This window comes from Centruroides sculpturatus, unplaced genomic scaffold (assembly GCF_000671375.1).
Source record: "Centruroides sculpturatus isolate CEXI.00-Female unplaced genomic scaffold, Cexi_2.0 scaffold185, whole genome shotgun sequence".
NCBI classification, from domain to species: Eukaryota; Metazoa; Arthropoda; class Arachnida; order Scorpiones; family Buthidae; genus Centruroides; species Centruroides sculpturatus.
Genome location: NW_019384424.1, coordinates 680,366 through 704,023, shown reverse-complemented (window position 1 = coordinate 704,023; position 23,658 = coordinate 680,366). Strand labels below are relative to the sequence as shown.

Below are 23,658 nucleotides of genomic sequence, written 5' to 3'. Positions count from 1 at the left end.
AAATAATTGAACTAGAATAAACAAATATGTAATAAAAAAAATATATTAAATCATAAAATATTAGCAGATATGCCAAGAAAAAAGTAAAAAGTTGTTAAATCTAGAACATTTTATTCTAGAAGGTAATTTTTATTTTTAGGAAATTGTATGGTAACACTCAAGTATCTTGTCAATTATTCCAATTTAAAATCATCAATCAGAACACATACAATTCGATAATTGTATGTAGAAAATTACAAAGTTACATTTTTTGTTATATACTTTCTAAGAAGAGAAAGAACTCTTCTTACAATGATTCATAGTTACATTTAAGATTAAATCTAAACATAGAATAAAAAGTAATCAATGAATAACTTTTTAAAACTTTATCATGCTTTTTTGATAAACATGTTATATTCAAGAAGCATTTAAGATGTGTAAGTATATGCATGTGTCCTGTTAATTATAATATAATTAAATAAAATTATACCAATATATAATTTTAGCATTATTGGAAAAGTTAGTTATGTAATTTTTAAAATAACTCTTTCTTTTTGATGTCTTCTTTTTGATAATCAATCAAAAATGACTTAAACTTATCGATTTTTGAGAACCAATGTTCTCAAAATATATCCTATGAATAAAATATGATATACTTTCAAATATTATTGCACCATGTTAAAATTGAATACATTTTTTATATCTAACATTAAAATTTAATAAATAATATGACAAAATACACACACACTATGTGTGTGTATTATGACAGATCAAAACAACAAATGAGATATTTGGAAATATCTATCAATCAATTTTTCGAAACTTGAAATCTTGAAAACTAAATACAGTAGGGCGTCATTTATCTGAATCAATTGGGGACTGGGGTTGTTTGGGGAATAATTTATTTTTCGGATAACTGATTATGTACAAACAAATATATTAACCTATCCCATGTTGAAATTTTTCTCCATTGTGTGTTGCTTCGAATTGAATTTTCGTTGATGTTAAGCCTAATATAAATTTTTTNTCAGCACATATGTATAAAATTGAATTCATGTCTGTCCACACAAAACTTATTCAGTATAAGTACTTATATTCAGTGTAAGTATAAAGTTATAAAATATTACTGTTTAAAATAATCAGTATCCTTCCATATTTTCCATTTCCAAAAACTTCAATTTTATAAGCTTTTATAGAATTATGATATCATTTGCAAGAGTAAATAGTTCAAACCTGGTTCTTATCAGAGCTTTTACATAAATAGGAAGTTTTGCCTAGAGGCCAGTGGGTCTAAAATAAACCATGAAATTCAAATACAAGTTAATGTAGTCATTAACAGATGAAAGTGGACATCAGTGAAAGCTTGGCAGCCTGTTATAATGTATGCAATATTAAACTTATTGTCATTTTCACCTGTGCCAGAGTGTCAGTGAGTCCCTAGAATTTCTATCAATGTAAAATTGTTTTTGGGTCAGATCTATTGTAAGATTATCACGTACATATTCTTTTTCCGAGTACATTTTTATATGAGTATATTAAGTAAAGATTATATATAATTTTTCCAAGTGAAGCCTGGTAACCCAACTATTATTATTATAATTGGAAAAGCCTTAAAGTGAGGAGAGGAAACTTTTTCAGAATTTAGACAAAATATTTTAGAAGTTGTAGGAATATTTATGCCTAACCACTTTTTTGAAATTTTATGGTAATAGTATTGTTAGTTAATTAGTTAAAATAACAATGATATTACTATAAATGTGATTAGTTTACATTTAAATTAAATATCCGCTTAAACATTATGAGTATAAGAAAAAACTTACATACTGTTTGAAACCTATAATTTACAAATTTATTAATTAAATGCATACCTATTTCTATGATTTATAATTATAATATATACTTACCATGTAATATTCTAAATATCCTGTTTCTGGATTCAATACGAACCATCTAAATTGCCATCCTTTCACTACGTTTGTATATTTGAATAATAAACCTTCTAATGGATTCCTGAAAAGTAATCAAACAATACAAATGTAGATTAAACTTATTAATCATTATTTTAAAAATTATATCAATTTGACAGCACTTATTTCTTTAAGAAAAATTAGCAAGACATTATATTCATATTATCTTCGTAGTAGAATACAATTAGAATACAATATTTGAAAAATACAAAATCTAAAATTTGAAAAATCTGTTTTAATATTTTATATGGCATTTTAAAATTTTAAATGTGACAAGGTAACTTCTGTTTTGCATTATGTTAATTAAAGCCTTAATGTGTTGCAACTATACATACACATGATAATAGTAAATGATCTATATTTTTAACTGTTTTAAGAATTTAAATTATCTGATATATGCATTTATTGTAGAACATAATAAATTCTGTATGTAAATAATTCATATAAATGGCAATTATATAAAAATTAAAGTTTTAAATTATTATTAGAATTTTAGACATTTCATTTTTCCTTTTCTTATGCTTACTATTATGTACTAGAAATTCTTCAGCCAAGTATAAGAAAGTAGAGTCTAAAGAATTAATAGTAGTACAGATTTCAATAACTAATATTTCTACAAATTCAACAGTTTATACTGTTCATCGGAACATAACTGAAACATGATAATATATTTTAAACAACAGGCTCATTAGATCATTACTTCAGATTGAATAATAGGATGCCACATGATCACTATGGAAAACAATATAATTTGTTGTTCATGAGGGCAGACATTTGCTTTATTTATTTATTGTATTTATTTTTATATTGTAAAAATGCATCCTTGAGCAGTGTTGACAGCTCTTAAGAGAAAATGTTTTTAATAATTTTTGAAGTGGATAAAAAAGCATTATTAGCTTATAACACAATTTTCCATAAAAAAGCATTGTGGGACAATTTTACCAGGTTGCTCAGTGATGTAAAATTTACTACTTGCTCACATAAGGGTTAAGCTGTTTTAAATCTGTAAAGAATCTATTGATAAAACCAAGAAAAATTTCAATGACGACATTTGATAACAATGCAGTATTTAAATCAATAAATTATTTTAAAAATAAAAATTAAGATAATTTACTAGTTAAAAATATAGTAATTTTTCATTAGAATATCTACTTTCATAATATATAATCATTTTTGTTTGAATACTTTTGTAATTATGCAGAAATGCTTAAATTTAATATATTCAGTTATGATTCTACATAAATACAAAATATGTAACTTTTCAGTTATAAATGCTACATATATATTCAGAAATATTGTTCTTATTTAATGAAAATTTGCATTAAATGAAATTGTGTTGTATAGTAGAGGGTTTAATAATAATTTTTGCTTTTAGGTATCAGCACATATGTATAAAATTGAATTCATGTCTGTCCACACAAAACTTATTCAGTATAAGTACTTATATTCAGTGTAAGTATAAAGTTATAAAATATTACTGTTTAAAATAATCAGTATCCTTCCATATTTTCCATTTCCAAAAACTTCAATTTTATAAGCTTTTATAGAATTATGATATCATTTGCAAGAGTAAATAGTTCAAACCTGGTTCTTATCAGAGCTTTTACATAAATAGGAAGTTTTGCCTAGAGGCCAGTGGGTCTAAAATAAACCATGAAATTCAAATACAAGTTAATGTAGTCATTAACAGATGAAAGTGGACATCAGTGAAAGCTTGGCAGCCTGTTATAATGTATGCAATATTAAACTTATTGTCATTTTCACCTGTGCCAGAGTGTCAGTGAGTCCCTAGAATTTCTATCAATGTAAAATTGTTTTTGGGTCAGATCTATTGTAAGATTATCACGTACATATTCTTTTTCCGAGTACATTTTTATATGAGTATATTAAGTAAAGATTATATATAATTTTTCCAAGTGAAGCCTGGTAACCCAACTATTATTATTATAATTGGAAAAGCCTTAAAGTGAGGAGAGGAAACTTTTTCAGAATTTAGACAAAATATTTTAGAAGTTGTAGGAATATTTATGCCTAACCACTTTTTTGAAATTTTATGGTAATAGTATTGTTAGTTAATTAGTTAAAATAACAATGATATTACTATAAATGTGATTAGTTTACATTTAAATTAAATATCCGCTTAAACATTATGAGTATAAGAAAAAACTTACATACTGTTTGAAACCTATAATTTACAAATTTATTAATTAAATGCATACCTATTTCTATGATTTATAATTATAATATATACTTACCATGTAATATTCTAAATATCCTGTTTCTGGATTCAATACGAACCATCTAAATTGCCATCCTTTCACTACGTTTGTATATTTGAATAATAAACCTTCTAATGGATTCCTGAAAAGTAATCAAACAATACAAATGTAGATTAAACTTATTAATCATTATTTTAAAAATTATATCAATTTGACAGCACTTATTTCTTTAAGAAAAATTAGCAAGACATTATATTCATATTATCTTCGTAGTAGAATACAATTAGAATACAATATTTGAAAAATACAAAATCTAAAATTTGAAAAATCTGTTTTAATATTTTATATGGCATTTTAAAATTTTAAATGTGACAAGGTAACTTCTGTTTTGCATTATGTTAATTAAAGCCTTAATGTGTTGCAACTATACATACACATGATAATAGTAAATGATCTATATTTTTAACTGTTTTAAGAATTTAAATTATCTGATATATGCATTTATTGTAGAACATAATAAATTCTGTATGTAAATAATTCATATAAATGGCAATTATATAAAAATTAAAGTTTTAAATTATTATTAGAATTTTAGACATTTCATTTTTCCTTTTCTTATGCTTACTATTATGTACTAGAAATTCTTCAGCCAAGTATAAGAAAGTAGAGTCTAAAGAATTAATAGTAGTACAGATTTTAATAACTAATATTTCTACAAATTCAACAGTTTATACTGTTCATCGGAACATAACTGAAACATGATAATATATTTTAAACAACAGGCTCATTAGATCATTACTTCAGATTGAATAATAGGATGCCACATGATCACTATGGAAAGACTTTTTAAAAAATTGGTTATAGAAGTGACATGGCATGGCTATTTTTTTTTTTTTTTTAAAGTTTAAATTTAATGAAGTAAGTTTAAAGTATGCCATTTGTCAAAATATTTTAAAATGCAACTTAAGAGAAATTCCATAGTCAAGCTTGAACTAAATGAGGTCACCGATGTCACACTGATAAGTGCAATCACCAATCCAAAATCAATAAAATTGTTTATTTTATAGTTAATATTTTGGCAAAATAAATAGCCTATACTTTGTCAGAACATAAAATGAATATAACCAAAATTTCATCTGGATTGGACAAAAATTGCAGGAGTTATAAGGAATTCACACACACACAGACAATAGTTTTTATATTATTAACACTGTTGTTAATTATTTATATTTTTGAGGAATAGTAAAACTTCTAAAAGCTGAAATTGCATGAGGCTATGAACTTTCTGGTTAGGCAGGTTTTCCATCTGATGCAAGAAAGTGCTGCCTGCCTCAAAATATAAAAGGTACTTTATTACTTTCCTCAGTGTTATCTATAACAAAGGGAAAGTATGGCAATTGGTTAAAAAATGACCACAAAGATTTTTTCATTTTTGGACTCTGGATCTTGGAATGCCAAGAAATGCAAAAAAATTTAGTTTTTTCTGTATGTATGGATGATAGTGTGTGGGGGTACAATTTTGTTCTCCATCTTTGAAGAAGCTTAATAATTCCTGTGCTTTTAGTCAAAATTTTCTGAAATTTTGCAGGTAGGTTTGTGTATTAGGAGGATCAATGTTATTCAATTTTTATGGTTAATTAATTAAAGATCAAGGTGGTAGGGAGATAAAGGGGTCGTGTCAGATCAGACCTTACTTGAGATATGGCACGACCCTCATTTCTACCCTCAAAATTAAGTTTTTTGCCATTTTATAATAATTAAAAAAATAAAAAGTTTTTAATAATAAAATGTCATAACAGATGGCACCACCAAATGTTGCCAGGAAAGTTAAGCAACTTGTTGCTGGATTTTTTCTGTAGTATTTGCTGTATTCTTTGAAATGATCCAAAAATCAAAAGAAAAATGTGCAGAATTCAGTTGTGAATATATATACAATGTATATATTCACAACCACAACTGAAAGAAGAATGCATGCTTGATATGTACTCTTTTACATGAAGCTTTGTACTGTATTTACTCACTGAAATGGTACTTTTTAAATGTCATCTTGAAAGATTTACTTGTCTGAATTTCAAATTTTAAAAGCTCAAATTTGATACTCTGGAGCTTTCATTACGCTAGTCTTAATCATAATTATTAATGAAGTATTCAATATTTTCGGTAAAATTTTTTTAAATATGTAATTGTACAGTGGTACCTCAGGTTACGAACGCCCCAGCATACGAAATTTTCAGGATACGACATGAAATTCGAACATATTTTTGCTCCATGATACGAACAAAAACTCACCATACGACGTTACATTAGTTCGCATTTTTCATTTGTTTTTCTTACTACAGTTATTTTTTTGAATGTATTACTTGGCTTTAATTTGAGTATGTTTTTCGCGTTGGAACGAATTATTTGGTTTTAAATGTAATCGTATGGGAAAAGATGATCCACCTTACGACATTTTCATGATACGATATCAGTTTCGGAACGGATTAATTTCGTATCCTGAGGTACCACTGTATTAGGAAAGCAAAAAAGAAAGAAACCAAAGTGGACTTAAATCAGAAACACAAATGAATAAATGTGGACAGAAACAGAAAATAATATTTCTATCAAAGTGTGGCAAATAGGAGAAACAAAATATTTCATGTTGTTGTTCACTCTAGTTAAAAGTACCATCTCAATTAAAAAAAATAGCATATACTTTTCACTGGCACCTATAAGAACAAAAAGATGTTTAAACCTAAATTTGAAGCAAAGATGTAATGCTCAAACTCTAGATTATTTATTAAAAATGATTACTTTCTAAAGTATTTTGCTTTGTTCAATATTAGGTTCTTATTGATCAAATTAACTTAGTTCATATGTTGTCAGGCCTTAATCACAAAATTTATATTATGTTTTTAAATAATTAACAGACTCATTAGAGTTAATGTTAATTATATTATTTAACTGTGCTATTTCCTAAAATCTATTAACTTATAGGCAAAATAAATATTAATAGAATTAATCTTATTCCTAATATTTTTGTATCAGGCTTTTCAATTCAATATTTGCTTAAGTTTGTCTTTCACAGGTTCCATGTAATATGAATTAACAACAGAGGTATAACAAGCTTTCTGTATTCTGTATCTTACAACATAGTTAGTCACAAGAACCTTAAGACATGAGAAGAAAGCTACTTTGAGAAAATTTGAAGATAGAAAATTGCATTTATTTTGGCTCTATCTTAGGGAAGTCCTGCCTCTTATAGGTTTATCTGTAGTAATATGTAAATCTAATTACAATGGAATTTTTTCTCCCTCCTAAATTATTACACAAAATTAAAAATTTTAAATTATTTACCTCATTTTATTCTCTTCCTGAACATCAAACTCCTACAAAATTTTACAATAATTAAAAAATTATTATAAATTTCTGATATAAACTAATAGTTCATTTATTTGTTTTTCATAAAACAAAATATTAAAAAGTTATTAATTAGATAATGATTTAAATTTATCAAATATCTTAAAAACTATAAAAAAAAAAAATTATTAGAAATTTAAAATTTCTGTCTCCTTATAAAGCATTTATTTATTTTAAAAATCAAAATAAATATTTGAACTTGAAATAGTATATAAAAAATATCAAAAAGTTCCAAATATTTTATTATACATTATTCAACATGAAATCTAATAATGTAATATTCTGTTTTCAATCCAAATCTCTGCAAAAAAATAATATTGGTAGTATGACATTATCTGATAAAATTATTAAACTGGTTCCATTCATTTGGTATCTGTTGATTGCCAAATAATTATCTTTTGCCAAAGTATTTGCCAAAGTGTTTGTCATGTTGCAAGTATATATGTACTGTACATACTTGATTGCTAAGCATCAGTTTTTTGTGGGAGTTATGGATGTTTGTTCAAGACTCATTCCCTTTGATTTGGCACAATACTGTATGCCAATAAGGAATGGTAAATAGTAAGTACTGAACATTTGTTGAGTGAAGTCATCCACACTACTTGGTATTGGCTAAATGTTTGCTCAGTATTTGGCAAATACCTAATGGGTGGAGCCAGCTGTAAGTTTTTGTGAAAGACGCAATAATAATTATAAAAAACATTTTTCATTATTAAATAAGATATATAATAATAATAATAAAAATTTGGAGAGACTGAAGGTTTTATGGTTTCCATTCAAGATCAGGTTATAAACACTAAAAACTACAGAAAACAGATTGAAGGATACATCACTCACAAATGACTCTTGCATAAAATGCCACATTCTGCCAGAAACAATACAACATATAACCTCTGGTTGCAGGCTCTTAGCATAAACAGACTATTTTCATTGGCATAATCAAGTAGCAAATACAATACATCAAGAGCTTGCTCATAACACAGCTTATTAAACATCCAGATACCATACTACAGATATACTATATATGCAGTTTTAGAAAATGACAGCCATAATCACAGATAAAACAATTCATCACAGTAGACCTGACATTACTCTCATTGACAAATGCAGTAAGATCACTTATATCAGTGCTTCTCAAACTTTTTTGGTTCATAGTCCTCTTGCAATTGCTAGTAGTAACAGTCCCAGGTGAATCTTAAAAAGCTCCAAAGTGCAGCTTAAATTGGGCGACTAAGATGCAGATCGCCCACTTTAAGAAGCATTGACTCATATAATAGACATCTGTGTTCCAAACACTAATAACATGAAAAATGCTCACACTGAAAAAAATCAAAAAGTACACTCCACTTACTCAAAAATTAAGTCAGATGTGCAGGATGGATAAGATATTTATTATACCTGTTATCCTCTCTTCTACTGATGTTATATCACACACATTACACAAAATTCTAGAAACATTAAACCTTAACATGACACTAAAGAAAGCTGCAATACTGAACACATCATATTGTTAGGAAGTTTCCAGATGTTGATACACATACTAATAACACAGCTTAATGTTACACTTGTTTGGGTAGCTATGCTTTGACTTTAGTCTGGTGCTAGTGGTATAATAGCATTTGGTACTAGTATCAGTTGAGCATGACATTTGCAACATAATAATAATAATTTATTGTGACATTAAAAATTATAGCCCAGCACTGTGACAATCATATATTTTTAATTTATTTCATTTAAAATATAGCTGTCCAACTCAAATTAGTAGTGTTTTGCCCCTCTACACAATACTTTTCCTGTTAGCAACAAAATCATGCTGTCAATTATCTAACTCCTTATAGGGGAAATTTTTGAATTGATGTAATGTGATTTCCAGTTTGCTTCAGAAGTTCATATATTTAATCAGGGCCTCCTTTCCCCAATCATTCCATATCTGTTCTCAGCTTTCATCTAACTAGCTCCGTTCTCAAGATTAAGGAAAGACAGACAGACAACAGTGGAAATTTATAGGTCTACAATTTTTTAAAATTGCAGCCCAATAAAAACAAAAATTTTGTCAGTATCAATCAGTTAATGATCAAATAATTGAACTAGAATAAACAAATATGTAATAAAAAAAATATATTAAATCATAAAATATTAGCAGATATGCCAAGAAAAAAGTAAAAAGTTGTTAAATCTAGAACATTTTATTCTAGAAGGTAATTTTTATTTTTAGGAAATTGTATGGTAACACTCAAGTATCTTGTCAATTATTCCAATTTAAAATCATCAATCAGAACACATACAATTCGATAATTGTATGTAGAAAATTACAAAGTTACATTTTTTGTTATATACTTTCTAAGAAGAGAAAGAACTCTTCTTACAATGATTCATAGTTACATTTAAGATTAAATCTAAACATAGAATAAAAAGTAATCAATGAATAACTTTTTAAAACTTTATCATGCTTTTTTGATAAACATGTTATATTCAAGAAGCATTTAAGATGTGTAAGTATATGCATGTGTCCTGTTAATTATAATATAATTAAATAAAATTATACCAATATATAATTTTAGCATTATTGGAAAAGTTAGTTATGTAATTTTTAAAATAACTCTTTCTTTTTGATGTCTTCTTTTTGATAATCAATCAAAAATGACTTAAACTTATCGATTTTTGAGAACCAATGTTCTCAAAATATATCCTATGAATAAAATATGATATACTTTCAAATATTATTGCACCATGTTAAAATTGAATACATTTTTTATATCTAACATTAAAATTTAATAAATAATATGACAAAATACACACACACTATGTGTGTGTATTATGACAGATCAAAACAACAAATGAGATATTTGGAAATATCTATCAATCAATTTTTCGAAACTTGAAATCTTGAAAACTAAATACAGTAGGGCGTCATTTATCTGAATCAATTGGGGACTGGGGTTGTTTGGGGAATAATTTATTTTTCGGATAACTGATTATGTACAAACAAATATATTAACCTATCCCATGTTGAAATTTTTCTCCATTGTGTGTTGCTTCGAATTGAATTTTCGTTGATGTTAAGCCTAATATAAATTTTTTTAAATAATAATCGTGGCTATTGTATCTTTAAAAATAATGTCTTTATTTTGAACAAACAAAATATAATGAAAAATATAAAAACAAAAAAATTATTTTTTGGAAGTTAATCTAGTATCAACAACATTCGATTCAGAACGACACAGTCTGACTGGAATGCTTTCGGTTAACTGACATTCCAGTTGATTGGCTTTCAGATAAATGATGCTCTACTGTAGATAAAGCCACTGACTGAAAATTGGCAGTTGGATCTGGGTTCATGCCTGACTAACAAGCTGGTTGCATGGAGTTTAAGGTTTTATTTACATATCTAAACAGGAATGGTTTTTCCATAGAAAATCATCCCAGGAGATAAGGGATGTTTGGAAATGAAAGAATCATTTCAACTGATTGTATCTTAGTATTTTATCAGAACAAAGATCAACTTTGTTCATGGAATAGCCCAGACAATTCAGATTCACATTTTGCAGAGCAATGGTCCTTACACACCATGTTGTCCTATACATCTCAATTTTGCTTGAACTCCTGCTATGAACACCATACAAGACTTCCTAATGTTTTGAGCAATATTTTTCCAAATTGTGCTTGAATAAATTCAAGTATTTTGCACTACAAGGTCAAGAGGTATATTACTGTTTACACAGTGACCAAATTCTTTCAATGGGATGAGGGATACATGGGGACATTGTTTCAATTTCTACAAACTCAAGCCTAATAAAGGGTGTCCAAACAATTAATGCAGGTTTTAAATTTTTAGCCCATTTTTCTTTTATTGGGTTGGCAACACCATATGAAGTGACATTTTGCAGTTAGTTAATATGGAGCGATACACAATGGAGGAGCACATAATGATTATCAAAACTTATTACAAGTATAGGAAAAGTTTTTCTGTGTAAATTACATGGCATTTTTAGTTGGAGAGATATGCCAAATGAAATGACTGTACACAACAAATGCATGCCCAATGAGTGACAGTTTGGAGATGATTTTTGGACCAGTGGAGTGATTGGAAAAATTTCAAACCATATTTTTTCAAAAATGAAGCTGAAAATGCAGTTACTGTGAATGGTGTACATTATCGCGAGATAATATTGGCATTTTTGTGGTTTCATTTGGACAGCGTGGTTTTGAGTAACATGCAATTCCAGCAGAATGATGCCACTTGTCATATGGCACATGAACCAATAGAGTTGTTGTAGCAGAAGTTTCTTGGGTAACATCTCTCACAACAGTGATCAGAATTGGCTACCAAGATCATGCAATCTGACACCATGCAACTTTTTTCTCTGGGGTTTGTCAAGTCCAAAGTTTATACCACTAAAATAAGAACAATTCCTGAATTAAAAGCAGAAATTTGAAAATAAAACTGAGCATCAATTGTGCAAAAATGTAACTGAAAATTGCATCAAAAGAATGTCATTTGTCAGATATTCTATTCTATATTTAATTGCAATGTTTATCCTTTAAAACGATGTAACAACTTTCCCAATTAATGAATAAATATGTTCTTTTTAAAATTTAAATCCTGTGCTACTTTTGAGACACCGTATACTTTGAACATAGTAATTTTCTGTCATAATAGGCCATTGCTAAATCTGACGAAAACTCCACATCTTCCAGGTTTCGATGTTTTTGGATGAAGAGAATCAAATGCTTTTTAATACACTCTTTGAAGTATATGTAAACATTGACAAATTCTCAGAAAGGAAAGGTTCAGTTATATGTCTTCATTCATCAATTGCCTATCATATAAAATAATTTTTTAGAAAGTTAGGTTTTCTATAAACTTGACTTTAATATGGTACTGTACATCTGACTTGTTAGTGGAATGGTAGAATTTTATTCAAGGCACTTGTTTTGGATCTTCAAAGTAGTATGTCTCATCATCTAGGATCAATACTTACTCTCCTTTGGCACATAGCTGAAAACATGTTGATATTCAGCTATTAGTTTTTGATCTGTGTTCCTGCTGCTGACTGTACTTTGGAACTGGTTCCTCTTTGTGAGCAGTGATGCCTAACTTCTTCACTTTTATGTCATATAGGGTATTTACCACAAGATCAAGTTTAGCAACCACTGTTCTCAATGATGTCTCAGGGTCCTGCTTGAATATGCATTCCACTGACAGCATAGCTTTATCGGTTCCTATGCTTGCAGGTTGACCAGTAGACTTTTGATACTTACAGTTACACATTGCTTGAACCTATCCAACTAATTGTTTGATATTTTCAAGCAAAGCCTTCTTTTGATCTCTCCCTGAAATGTTTTCATAGTAATGGCATATACATAGAACAAGAGCCTCACTTCTTTTATTCTACTTTGCATATATCATGAGAAGAAGACTTACCATGATTTGCATCAGATAACTATGTTAACACATTGTTTTCTTAAGTGATTCTTTCATTTCTGAACACCCCTTATTTCCTTCACAGAATTACATTATCTCATTATATTATATTATAGAGAAATATATTATCTCATCAAACTGAACAAAACATACTTTTAATACTATTGAAAATTTGAAGTTAAGTTATATAAATAGACATAAATATGACAGATAGTAATTTGTCAAATTGTTTCAATATAACTACATCTATCTAAAATAAATTTCTTCATAAAACTATTTTTTAACATAAAATTTACACATTCTAAAATTTGTTGTCAAATCCATTTTCAACAACAGACCAAAAACTTAGCTTCTTTTTTTTATCTTCTTAAAAAATACAAAAAGTTAAATAAAAGATTTATTATAAGTTTCAAAATATTAAGCATTTGTTAACATTTATCCAATGTAAGTCTTGTTCTTTGTATAATGACAATAATTTCTCAATGAATTTACCAATGACTGATTAATGAAATACATTATAATTCTTTGAAAATTTTATAATTTAAACAACATCTATTCATATAAAAATATGCTTATTTTAACTTTAAATTTTGTTTTATTATAGTGATCATTTCAAAATTAGTCATTTAAGGTTTAACAACTTATCACCTAAGGTTTTTTGATTTATAGACATTGATTGCTTATAAAATATATATATATTAAATGAAGTAAATATTAATATTTACATAATATATTTAAAAGATTTCACTCAGAATAGTACTACTTCATAAAGTACATTCATGCATTATCATGCCTGCACAACGATAGAAACGAATTTATCAAGCAGGCTATTATATAAGTATGATATACATTGATGGCATATTTATTGAAATGAAAACAATGATCAAATTAAGTATATAATACATTAAATATAATTATATTAAAAAATTCAAAATAATTAGAATCTTTAGAATTAGAATTTTTTCCCTATTGAAACATCAATCAATTTGTTAATGGTAATGTAATATACTTAAAAGGGAATTACTACAACTTATGATGTCCCTGCTGAATCAGGCTGAAACTTTTTTGGCAGTGGTGCACTCAAGATTTAATCTTGGGGAACCAAGTTAAATGAAAACAATTTTTAATGCAAATTTAATAAAATTTCCATCTTATGTGACCGCTATTTATAAGTAATATAGAAATAGAATACATGCCATAAATAAAAATGATCAATACAAAACCTTCCTCACTTATAGAAGTATAAATAATAAAAAAATGAATTTTAATAAGGAAAATATTTTTGGTAAATTTACTAGGTGTTTCTTTTCCTTTTACTTTGGGGGGGTGCAAGGTCTCCCTGGGCCTATCCTTGGGTACACAAATTTGGAGCTGAAGATTGGTACAGGGTAGTTTGAGACCAGGGCTAACACACCAAAAAAGTTTTTGGCCCTACTGTGGATTTAAGTGGGAACATCACAGGCAATAGTAATGCCCTTTATAAACTTCAGCTTACTTTTACAGGCAGAAATGCTGTTTTGAATGAGAGAGTTAGGACCTTATCAGAGCTGTAGACCATGCAATGGCATTTGTAGTGTTTTTTAGCTAGAATTTAAATAATTATCCCGTTCAGATATTGATTAAATTTAATCTTAGGAGCCTTTAAAACACCCCTTTGATTATCTTCAAATTTTTGTTTACAACTGTAATTATTATTTTTTTTAATTAACACTAATTGTTAATTAAAGCTTATAGATGGATGCAGAAAAATAATAAATACCTTTGCTTTTAACATCACTGACATCAGTTGTGACTTCTCTTCCTCGCTTAATCCCGGAACGTCATTAACTAATATTTGAATGTTTTCGTCACAAGTAACAGCCCCCACTCGATCCACCATTTTTGGCAAATCACCAACTTGATTACAGCGACATCTTCCATTTTTTTTTTTTTTTTTTTCTTTTTTTTGGAAAAAAAAAAATTTAAAAAAAAAAAAATATCAAATTTAATTCGTTTTCTCGGTAAATATTATTTTCCTTGATCTAATTTACGTATTGGAAATTTTTCGCTATTTTTAGTAAAATATTTTTCATGCATATCATTGACTTAAAATCGTGATAAATTACGACATTAATGCGCCATCGGAGTCGTAAATTGCGACGAGAACCAAATAGGCATTGCAAAAACGCACGAAAAACAAGCCAATTTGTATATTAACGTGATATTTAATACTCCAGATTTTTTCGACTTAATCTAATCTAACAGATTGGCGGTTATCGCGCAAATAAAAAGATACTCTGCAATGTTTTTACGTTGACGCTTAGGGTCTGTCGTAAATTACGTAACGCAGATACGAGTGGGCGGGTATGCGGGTAATCGTTACCGTGCGTTACAAGGGGGTGGAGGGTGTTTAAAAACGTTACTTAATGCTAAAGTCTCAACCTTTGAGTAACAGAATGACTCATTTGTGTTTCTAAATAATTGCGTTACGAACTGTATTGTTTTCGTCGTTGCTCTGTATGTTATATACTTAACTAATAATGTAACGTTCACAATCCCCCTACTTCGTATTATTCTTTAATACAGTTAAAAGGTAGATCGAGGTATGAGTTACGTAATTTTGGAGTGTGTGTGCACGACAGCGTTACGTAGCTTTAAGAAAGTGAGATGGTTGTTGAAAAGCATGAAAATAGCTTCAGCAGCCTACATAATTTTTGGACTGTCCCTTATCCATAACTTAAAAACACGACAGATTAAAGAAAACACGTTTCCAATCAAAAAAGGATGTAGGAACTGATGATGGTGATAATTGCTTCCTGAGCTTTTTTTATTGTTCAGCTTTCACTATATCATAGCTTTTGAATTCATTCTTCTTATGAAATGAACAGGACTTTTAAAATGATTGCTAGAACTTGTTTCCGAATTGGCTTAAAGAGTGAAGTCTGATGATAATATTTAAGTTTTCTGTAATAATTATAAAATATAATTATTATTAATAAATAGTATTTATTTCATTATGCGAATTAAAAATTGTCTCCTCTGAAATTTGCTCCTGAATTCCTGGAAATTTTAAATGAACGAAAATGTTGAAGGCTGATGAATATGTAAATAGATGGATGAAATGAACAAAATGCCTGAAAACTTGCATTATTTACTGCAATAATGATTATGTAAATAAGAGTAAATTTATAGTTACATTACATTCGATTCGTTTTAATATATTATCTGAATTATTTCTTTTAATATAATTATAGTTAACGCTTTATATGACAAAAGATAGCATTTTAATCCTATCAATTAAGTTACTAGCGTTTGCGGAAATCAAGACGGAAACCAAATTTCTTTTTTTCTTTTTTTACTTTCCCGGCTGTTATACACAGGGAAAGTTTAAAATGCAGGGAATGTATAAAGTACAGGCGTTAAAATGACCCCCCCAGATTTTTACATTTTTGAACTTAGGACACCTTGAGAAATTCAAAAAAAATTCGAGGATAATTTCTGTATGTATGGATGTTAGTGTATGTGGCACGATTTTGTTCACTCTGAAGCTTAATAACGCCTGTGCTTTTTGTCAAAATTTCTAAAATTTTGCAGATTTGTTTATTAGGTGGTTTGATGCAACGGTTCAATAGTTGCAGGCAGTGTATGCCTTGAAATGCCACGCACATGGCGTGCTAAAAGTCCCAGAACCAAAAATCACATGGATTGAAGTCCGGGGATCTTGCAGACCAGTATGCCACTATTTCAACTTGAAAAGCGCCCTCTAATGGTGGTTTTGGAACTAACTTATTTTACTCTAGAAGAATTCCCATCATCTCATTGAGGCATTACCAAACTTTCATGACTTCATGATGAATAGTTTTTGCTGTAGTCAGCAGGGAAATGTCAAATTTAATTTGGGACACCCTGTATTTCGTTCTTCCGCATTACTATTACATGTGGGGTAATCACGAACTGTGTTCTCCATTACTCCAAGATTAGTTGATAGCTTTTATTGAATATACTATTTTTTAAGTAGGTAAGCAATAAATAATAACTATAGATTCTTATAACATGATACTATTATAAGAAAAAGTTATTGATACTATTTGAAAGAAACACACGTAGAAAATGATTTTAGTATTGTAAAAGCACATGTGAAAACTGAAAGAAAAGCGCACAAATTAATGTTTATGTATTTATGCAACAATTACAAATGAAGAACTTTCTATTGGAGCCATCCTCTCCAATGCATTCAGAATGGATCTGATCACTGCAAATAGTGTATCTGAACAATAGCGAACACTGTTCGTGACTGTCAGTGCAAATGTAGTACAAACATTATAATATGATTTACGTATCAACAATGATCATGTCTTAGTACCAAAGAGTAAAAATATGAAAAAGTTTTAAAATATGCTTACTAATACAAATTTTCCTGCTATTAATACCAATATAAACGTTCACGTAGATAATGCCAATGCCTCAACCCTCTCCTTTCCAAAGAAAAGTACTGTACATCGTTGTTTGTACTTTTGTATGCATTTTCTATGTATGTATGTATGTATTATACAATGATGTACTGGTACTTTTCTTTCCCTTTAAGTGTATAAGAGGACAGCAATAGATGACATTTAGAACGAATAGAATAATCTATGACACTTCTATTTAAATTATTGATTTTAATTTCTTCTNAAACTACTATTTATATTATTTAACTTTCTATAGTTATTTATAATATCTATGGGATATTTATAATCAACAATTTAATTATATTATGGAATTGTGTGTATTACAGTAAATAATTTCTTAAAATTTACTTTAAAGTAACCTTCATACTGTATATTCTGTACCTCCTGAAGTTGTCATTTAAAACATGTCACTTAGCCCATATGCAGTTTAGATGTTTTCTTAGATATTCCATTTCTTCCCCATTTCTTTTATTTCCTTTAGCATTTCATTGTGGATATAATTATAAAATAAATGAAATGGACAAAACAAAATACTTGAGATAGAAGTGTCTAAACCAGTGATGAGCAACCTTTTCTGGATTTGGGCATCAAGCAAACTTTATAGTCTGACATGACACAAGCATTTTTTCTTCTGGAGTTGCAGTCTTTAAGCCTGCGGAATACCAACATAATTCACAACTGCCAGTACACTAGGTGCTAAAATATGCAAATTCTGACAGTATACATACACACTCTTATTAAATAATTTTTTTAAACTTTACAATCCTGCCTTTGCAGGTGTATGAATACTCTTGGCAATTTGCTGATCCAAAAATAGGATTCTATCTTCAATTTATTTGGCTGGTTACATACATTGTTAAATGCATTTTAGGCCAACTTTCATGTTAAGGCCTCTTTTCTGTAACTGAAGTTATTTAAAATAAATATAAAGTTATTTACATTATTTTCATCTTATAGAAATGAAGACAATGTAAAGGATTTACGAAATTGGTAAATTTTTTCTGGTTCTTAAATGTGTGTGTCTAGAATTCAGGGGAAAAAAAACAAATAAAAACTTCAAATGCATATTTTTTCAAATTTGGGGTATAATTTATATTATTTTTCTAGTACAAACTTCAACTACAGTTCTACTGTCGCATACCATTATAGAAAAATGTATTTTCTAATTAATCTTTCAATTGTTATCGATATACTGAAACATTTTAAGTTCTGCAAATCATCTGGAATGATGATAGTTTATTAAACATAAAAGTAAATGTATTAAAATATTTTAATTATAAGAATCTTAGTATAAATTATTCAAATGAAAATATGAACAAAGTAAGAATTTACAACAAACTTAAAGCTTAAAAAATAAAGTTTTCTTATTAATTACTATTGATATACGTAACTTTAGATTTAAACGTTTTATTTGTTTAAAATCTCTTAATAGAAAACATTTAAAGAACTTACATTAAAACTCACGTTTTTAAAACAACGAAATTTAGGAAATCTAATTTTAATTTTTTTTATCCAAGCCATATTCGAATGAAATTTTAAACTTTAGAACGATTACGTGGTTTGAAACAGTAATGAATGTATTTTAATTTAATTCTTTAATTACGAAATATCAACAATTTAAAATTGATCTTACGAAATTTACATAATGATTAATAAAAACTTTTGTTACAATGTAATAATGTAAATATCTATAAAAAAATCATTTAAATTAGTATAGTGCTATATAAAATAACATATTTTATATAGTACTATACAGTCGACTCCTCCCTATAACACTGTTGATTATTCCGTTTTATATGAATTCCATGTTATACGAGTCACTTAGATTTTACAAATATGTGAGCCGTTCACAGCCCGCCACACGTATTTGTAAAATCTAAGTGATTCGTACAACATGGAATTCTTATAAAACGGAATAATCAACAGTGTTATAGGGGGGTCGACTGTACTAATACCGAAGTAACCGTATTTCGAACTAACAGAATTTAACATGTAAATCTCTATATCCCCAGACGGAACAAAAGTACAGTTACGAACTAACAGGATTTCGAACTATTTCCTGTATTACTGTTTGTATACTTTGTACTTTTATGTTATACAAATTTATTATTTTAAAAATACACATTAAATTTATGATTACAATTTTTTTTTTTTTCTTTTCTTTCTTATATCTGTACTGTACAAAGATATTTAAGTCTATATCTATGATTTATAGGATTTAGATATTCTATCTCCTATTAGATAATATAAACAATATTACATTCAATCTCTATTATCAATTTGTTATTTTATTCATTTATCTATATATTGGCATCTTTTTAAATGTTATTCAGGTTAAAGTTCTCAATGATGATTTATAAATAAATTGGTAAAGAAATATTTAAATTATATACAAATAAATACAGTATTTAAACCTATATACAGTAATTTTATACAGTCTCGGACCTTACTGAAGTAAAACTACATACTGTATAAGATATTTACAATAAACTTTCTTATAAATAAATAAATAATTTTTATAATTTATGCTTTAAAAAGACATTTTTAAATTACAATAGAAACTTGATTAACCAAACTTGAGATCAGAGGTTTTCCGATAAACGAAATTTCGGATAGTCCAGAAACTCGTTTGTTTTTATACAGTATTTCGATATAACAACAGGTACAGTACCGTCCATTTAAAGTTTGCATTACAGTATTTATTGTTCATAAATTACTGTTTTTATAAGTAAATTAATTTACTTAAAATTTAGCATAATGTTACGTATATGACCGAGACCAACTATTGGCCAAGCAAATAGAACAATGAACACTGGACGTTGATCGCGGATTCGCGCCTTGCCAGCCCAATGGAATTTTCCGGATTTTATTCACGTTTATAACACCTAAATAAGGGCCAATTTTCATAAAAAGTTCTCCCTAGAGGCCAAGCGTTACGTTTCTGTATATAAACAAACGCGTATGACCTAGTTTCGTGGCGCTACGATCGACAGATGACGTAGTGAGTTCCAGTTACTTAGAGAGTTTGGCTTACGTTTTATACTGTGATATGCCTACTTGCTTTGAGTTTTTATTTTTATTTTTTTCAAAACCATTTCGGATAATCGAGTTTTTACTGCAAAATAAAATTATCATATTTATCTCTTATTTCTTAAAGATGACTGAACTAATATTAAGCTAAATGAATCAAATGCTTTTGATGATTCGAGCTATCAAACTATCAAAAGAATTTGGTTCATCAATAATTTAAACATAATATGCAAATTATAGTACGTTTATAGTACAGAAATACTATAACTTGTTTTTGAACGGCAATTCTAGGCAAGGTCTATATAAGAAGGTCAGGACACGCGTGACTTACTTCTTGAGCCGCCATTTTTGGGAATGCCAATGGTCGAGCCGTTGATACCAGCTAAAACACGCAAAAATTTAACAAAAATAATATTAAAGTAGCCAAGACATAGCTAAATATTGTAATGCCACATCACTAGCGGACATTTGAAATTTGCCGACAAGAACGGTCGGTTAACCGATGTGACGGTTAATCGGGGGTCGGATAATCGATGCTCTACTGTAAAGATAAAAAGAGTAGTTTTAAATCTTTATATTTATTCCGTGATATTTGTGTTTAAGCTTGCAGGATCCGCGTTGAAATGACTTCTGTAACTGTAACTAAGTTGTGTGAATACCGTTATCTGGATAATGACGTAGTTTATTAGCTGAAATGTAACAACAAAATATTATAAATTACGAATATAAATAAATAAGACAATTATTAATTTATTAAAACATTTAAAACAATAAAATTTGTTCATTTTAATGAATGAAATAAACAATTTCATTCTATCCATTGTTCAACAAGTACTCGATTTTTTAAATTAATTTCTATGTCTGTTTGATTAAACTTACTTTTATAATAAACATCTTATTGAAAATAAAGAACTTGTTACAACTCATTCCGTCCTTTGTACTTTTCTGAATTTGAAGCATGTTCAAGATCTACATTAAATTTCAATTCTTAATCACATGTACTGTACAGTACTTCAATATAATAACTTAAACTTGTAAATGTAATCTAACCTTTAATTCTGAATTCGAATCGATCACTTGAAAGTAGAGTGATATCAACAAATTCCACATCTTGGATAACTACACAAACAATAAACTTTTTTTATTATTTCATTTATTTAAATATATAACAGTACTAGATTATAGAAATGTTGATACTTACTTCTACAGATAAAGGAACAAAAACTGAAAGAAAGAAAACAAGAAGAAAAAATAACGAAAGAAAAACAATACACCAGACGAATACAATATAAGTGGGACCATCCGTAAAAAGAATTGCGTATAAACTGGGAATGGCTTCAGATATAATAGCCAGTATTATTTCCATATTAATTGCCCCAATCATGCGATCAACAATTTTAATTAAATTATATAACATTATTCCTTTCTGGTGGATAATAATGACATCTTTGGTTGATTTTAATTTCCTTTCACTTGTCTCAGTTGAAAAAGAACGTTTAACAAGCGTAATAACGCGAATTATTGTGTATTCAACATATGCGAGTATTACTATAATTCCTAATATATATCCAAGAAGAACAGCACCATAACAGCAACAAAATATATCAAAATCGTTCCATATCTGTTTTTTCCTATATCTGAAATACATATATGCATTTATGAAAATAAAATAAAAATTAATGTAACTGAACAGGCAATAGAATATGGCTTTTTTATGATATTTTGGATCGTCCATTTTTAAGTCAGATGATAAACGAGCAAACGATTTAAGTATATTTAAGAATTTATGGAAATTGTCAACGAAGGTTGGAGAATTAAGAAGATATAAGAAAACTGATATCGAAATATTCATGCACATAACTATTAAATTCATAATTTTTGATATATTTTGAGGGAATGAAATTTCACAATAATGGATTTCGTTCTCTGATTTTTTCGCCACTGCCAGTATAGTTTGAATCAAAAACGAATTTAACGCAACGTATATTATAAATCGATAATATACTTTAAATTTGTTATCTGATGTGATATTAATTCCGAAAAATTGAGCCAAGTTTAAAATTGCATAAAAATAGTCACCAAAAATATCTCTTAATTCTTCTCGTATCATTTTAAAGTACATGATATTCTCGAAAATAACTGCTGTACTGTACCTATTCATGAAATTACTTGCACGAAAACAATTTATGTAATAATATTCGATTAAAACTGTTATCCTTTATATTATATATTACGTGTGTAAGTGAGTAAACAATCCATTAACTTGGAGGACATTATAATAATAAATTTTACATTACTTTGTTTACCTAGCACTAATTTTAAAAATTAAGCTTTTAAGATACCTGTCGATATACTACTACTTGCTATATATCTTCATACAGCTGTCACTTACATAAAATGATAACTGTATGAAAGTGGGTCTAAAAATATGTTTGATTACGCGCAAAAACACATTAAAACGAATCTGTACCTGTAAATCTTGCATACTGCTTTCTCTTAACTAGTGATGCCACGAATAGTGATTTTGCCGAATACCGAATACCGAACATTCGGCTACGCTCTTGGCCGAAGCGCCGAATATTCGGCGGCCGAATGTTCGGCGAAATATGTGTACATTTCGCGGGTGATATGTTACGACCTGATACATTACGGTGGGTGCGGTGGCGACACTGCGGGCACATTTGTTTTATTTGCGAGTAGATCATGTCACAACATGCATTATTTGTTCATTGCTACATCAAATTGCGTTACTAAAAAACATCACTGTATCACTTTATATGAAAACTGTTCGCCTAGATTGGACGGCAGACCTTTACAAGTGGTGGTCAGCAAACGCAAAACTATATCCAAGCCTGACAGAATTCGCTAAGATTTATCTATCGTCTCCCAGCAGTAGTGTATATAGTGAGAGGCTATTTTCAGAAGCAGGTATAGTTTATGAGGAAAAGCGCAATCGTTTGCTATCAACAAATGCTGAAAAAATTGTTTTCATTCATTACAACTTACCACTGATAGATTTTAAGTATTAAATGTAATAATTTATGATTAAAATAAATACGTTTTTGAGTAATATGTGCGGTTTTTTTTCATGATTTGGTATTCGGTATTCGGCCGAATGTTGCATACTATTCGGCCGAATACCGAATATTAAAAAAAGTAGCCGAATAGGCCGAATACCGAATAGTAGCCGAATATTCGTGGCATCTCTA

At 28.4% G+C, this 23,658-nt stretch overlaps 1 protein-coding gene across 3 annotated transcripts; it reads right to left on the bottom strand.

The window, feature by feature from the left end:
• Nucleotides 1–3,249: 3,249 nt before the first annotated feature.
• On the bottom strand, nucleotides 3,250–18,996 carry LOC111619509 (oxysterol-binding protein-related protein 11-like). Of its 3 annotated transcripts, XM_023361239.1 has the most exons (4): nucleotides 18,884–18,943; nucleotides 14,749–14,924; nucleotides 7,502–7,533; nucleotides 3,250–4,307 (listed from the first exon to the last, which is right to left on the bottom strand). In XM_023361239.1, exons 2-4 carry the CDS (start codon nucleotides 14,866–14,868, stop codon nucleotides 4,172–4,174), a joined length of 288 nt encoding a protein of 95 aa, XP_023217007.1. In that variant the 5' UTR covers nucleotides 14,869–14,924; nucleotides 18,884–18,943; the 3' UTR covers nucleotides 3,250–4,171. The 3 variants fall into 3 exon arrangements, with proteins under 3 accessions (XP_023217007.1, XP_023217008.1, XP_023217009.1); XM_023361240.1 differs by lacking the exon at nucleotides 14,749–14,924 and having other exon boundaries at nucleotides 18,872–18,996; XM_023361241.1 differs by lacking the exon at nucleotides 14,749–14,924 and having other exon boundaries at nucleotides 18,884–18,996.
• Nucleotides 18,997–23,658: the final 4,662 nt, after the last annotated feature.

Bases quoted from the DNA above. Each gene is read 5' to 3' on its own strand.
- LOC111619509 (XM_023361239.1), bottom strand. From the start codon at position 14,868: ATGGTGGATCGAGTGGGGGCTGTTACTTGTGACGAAAACATTCAAATA. The intron at 7,534-14,748 runs GTATTTATTATT...AAAATTTTGTAG, and splicing joins CAGTGATGTTAAAAGCAAAG to GAGTTTGATGTTCAGGAAGA. The intron at 4,308-7,501 runs GTAAATAATTTA...ATTACTTTTCAG, and splicing joins CAGGAAGAGAATAAAATGAG to GAATCCATTAGAAGGTTTAT.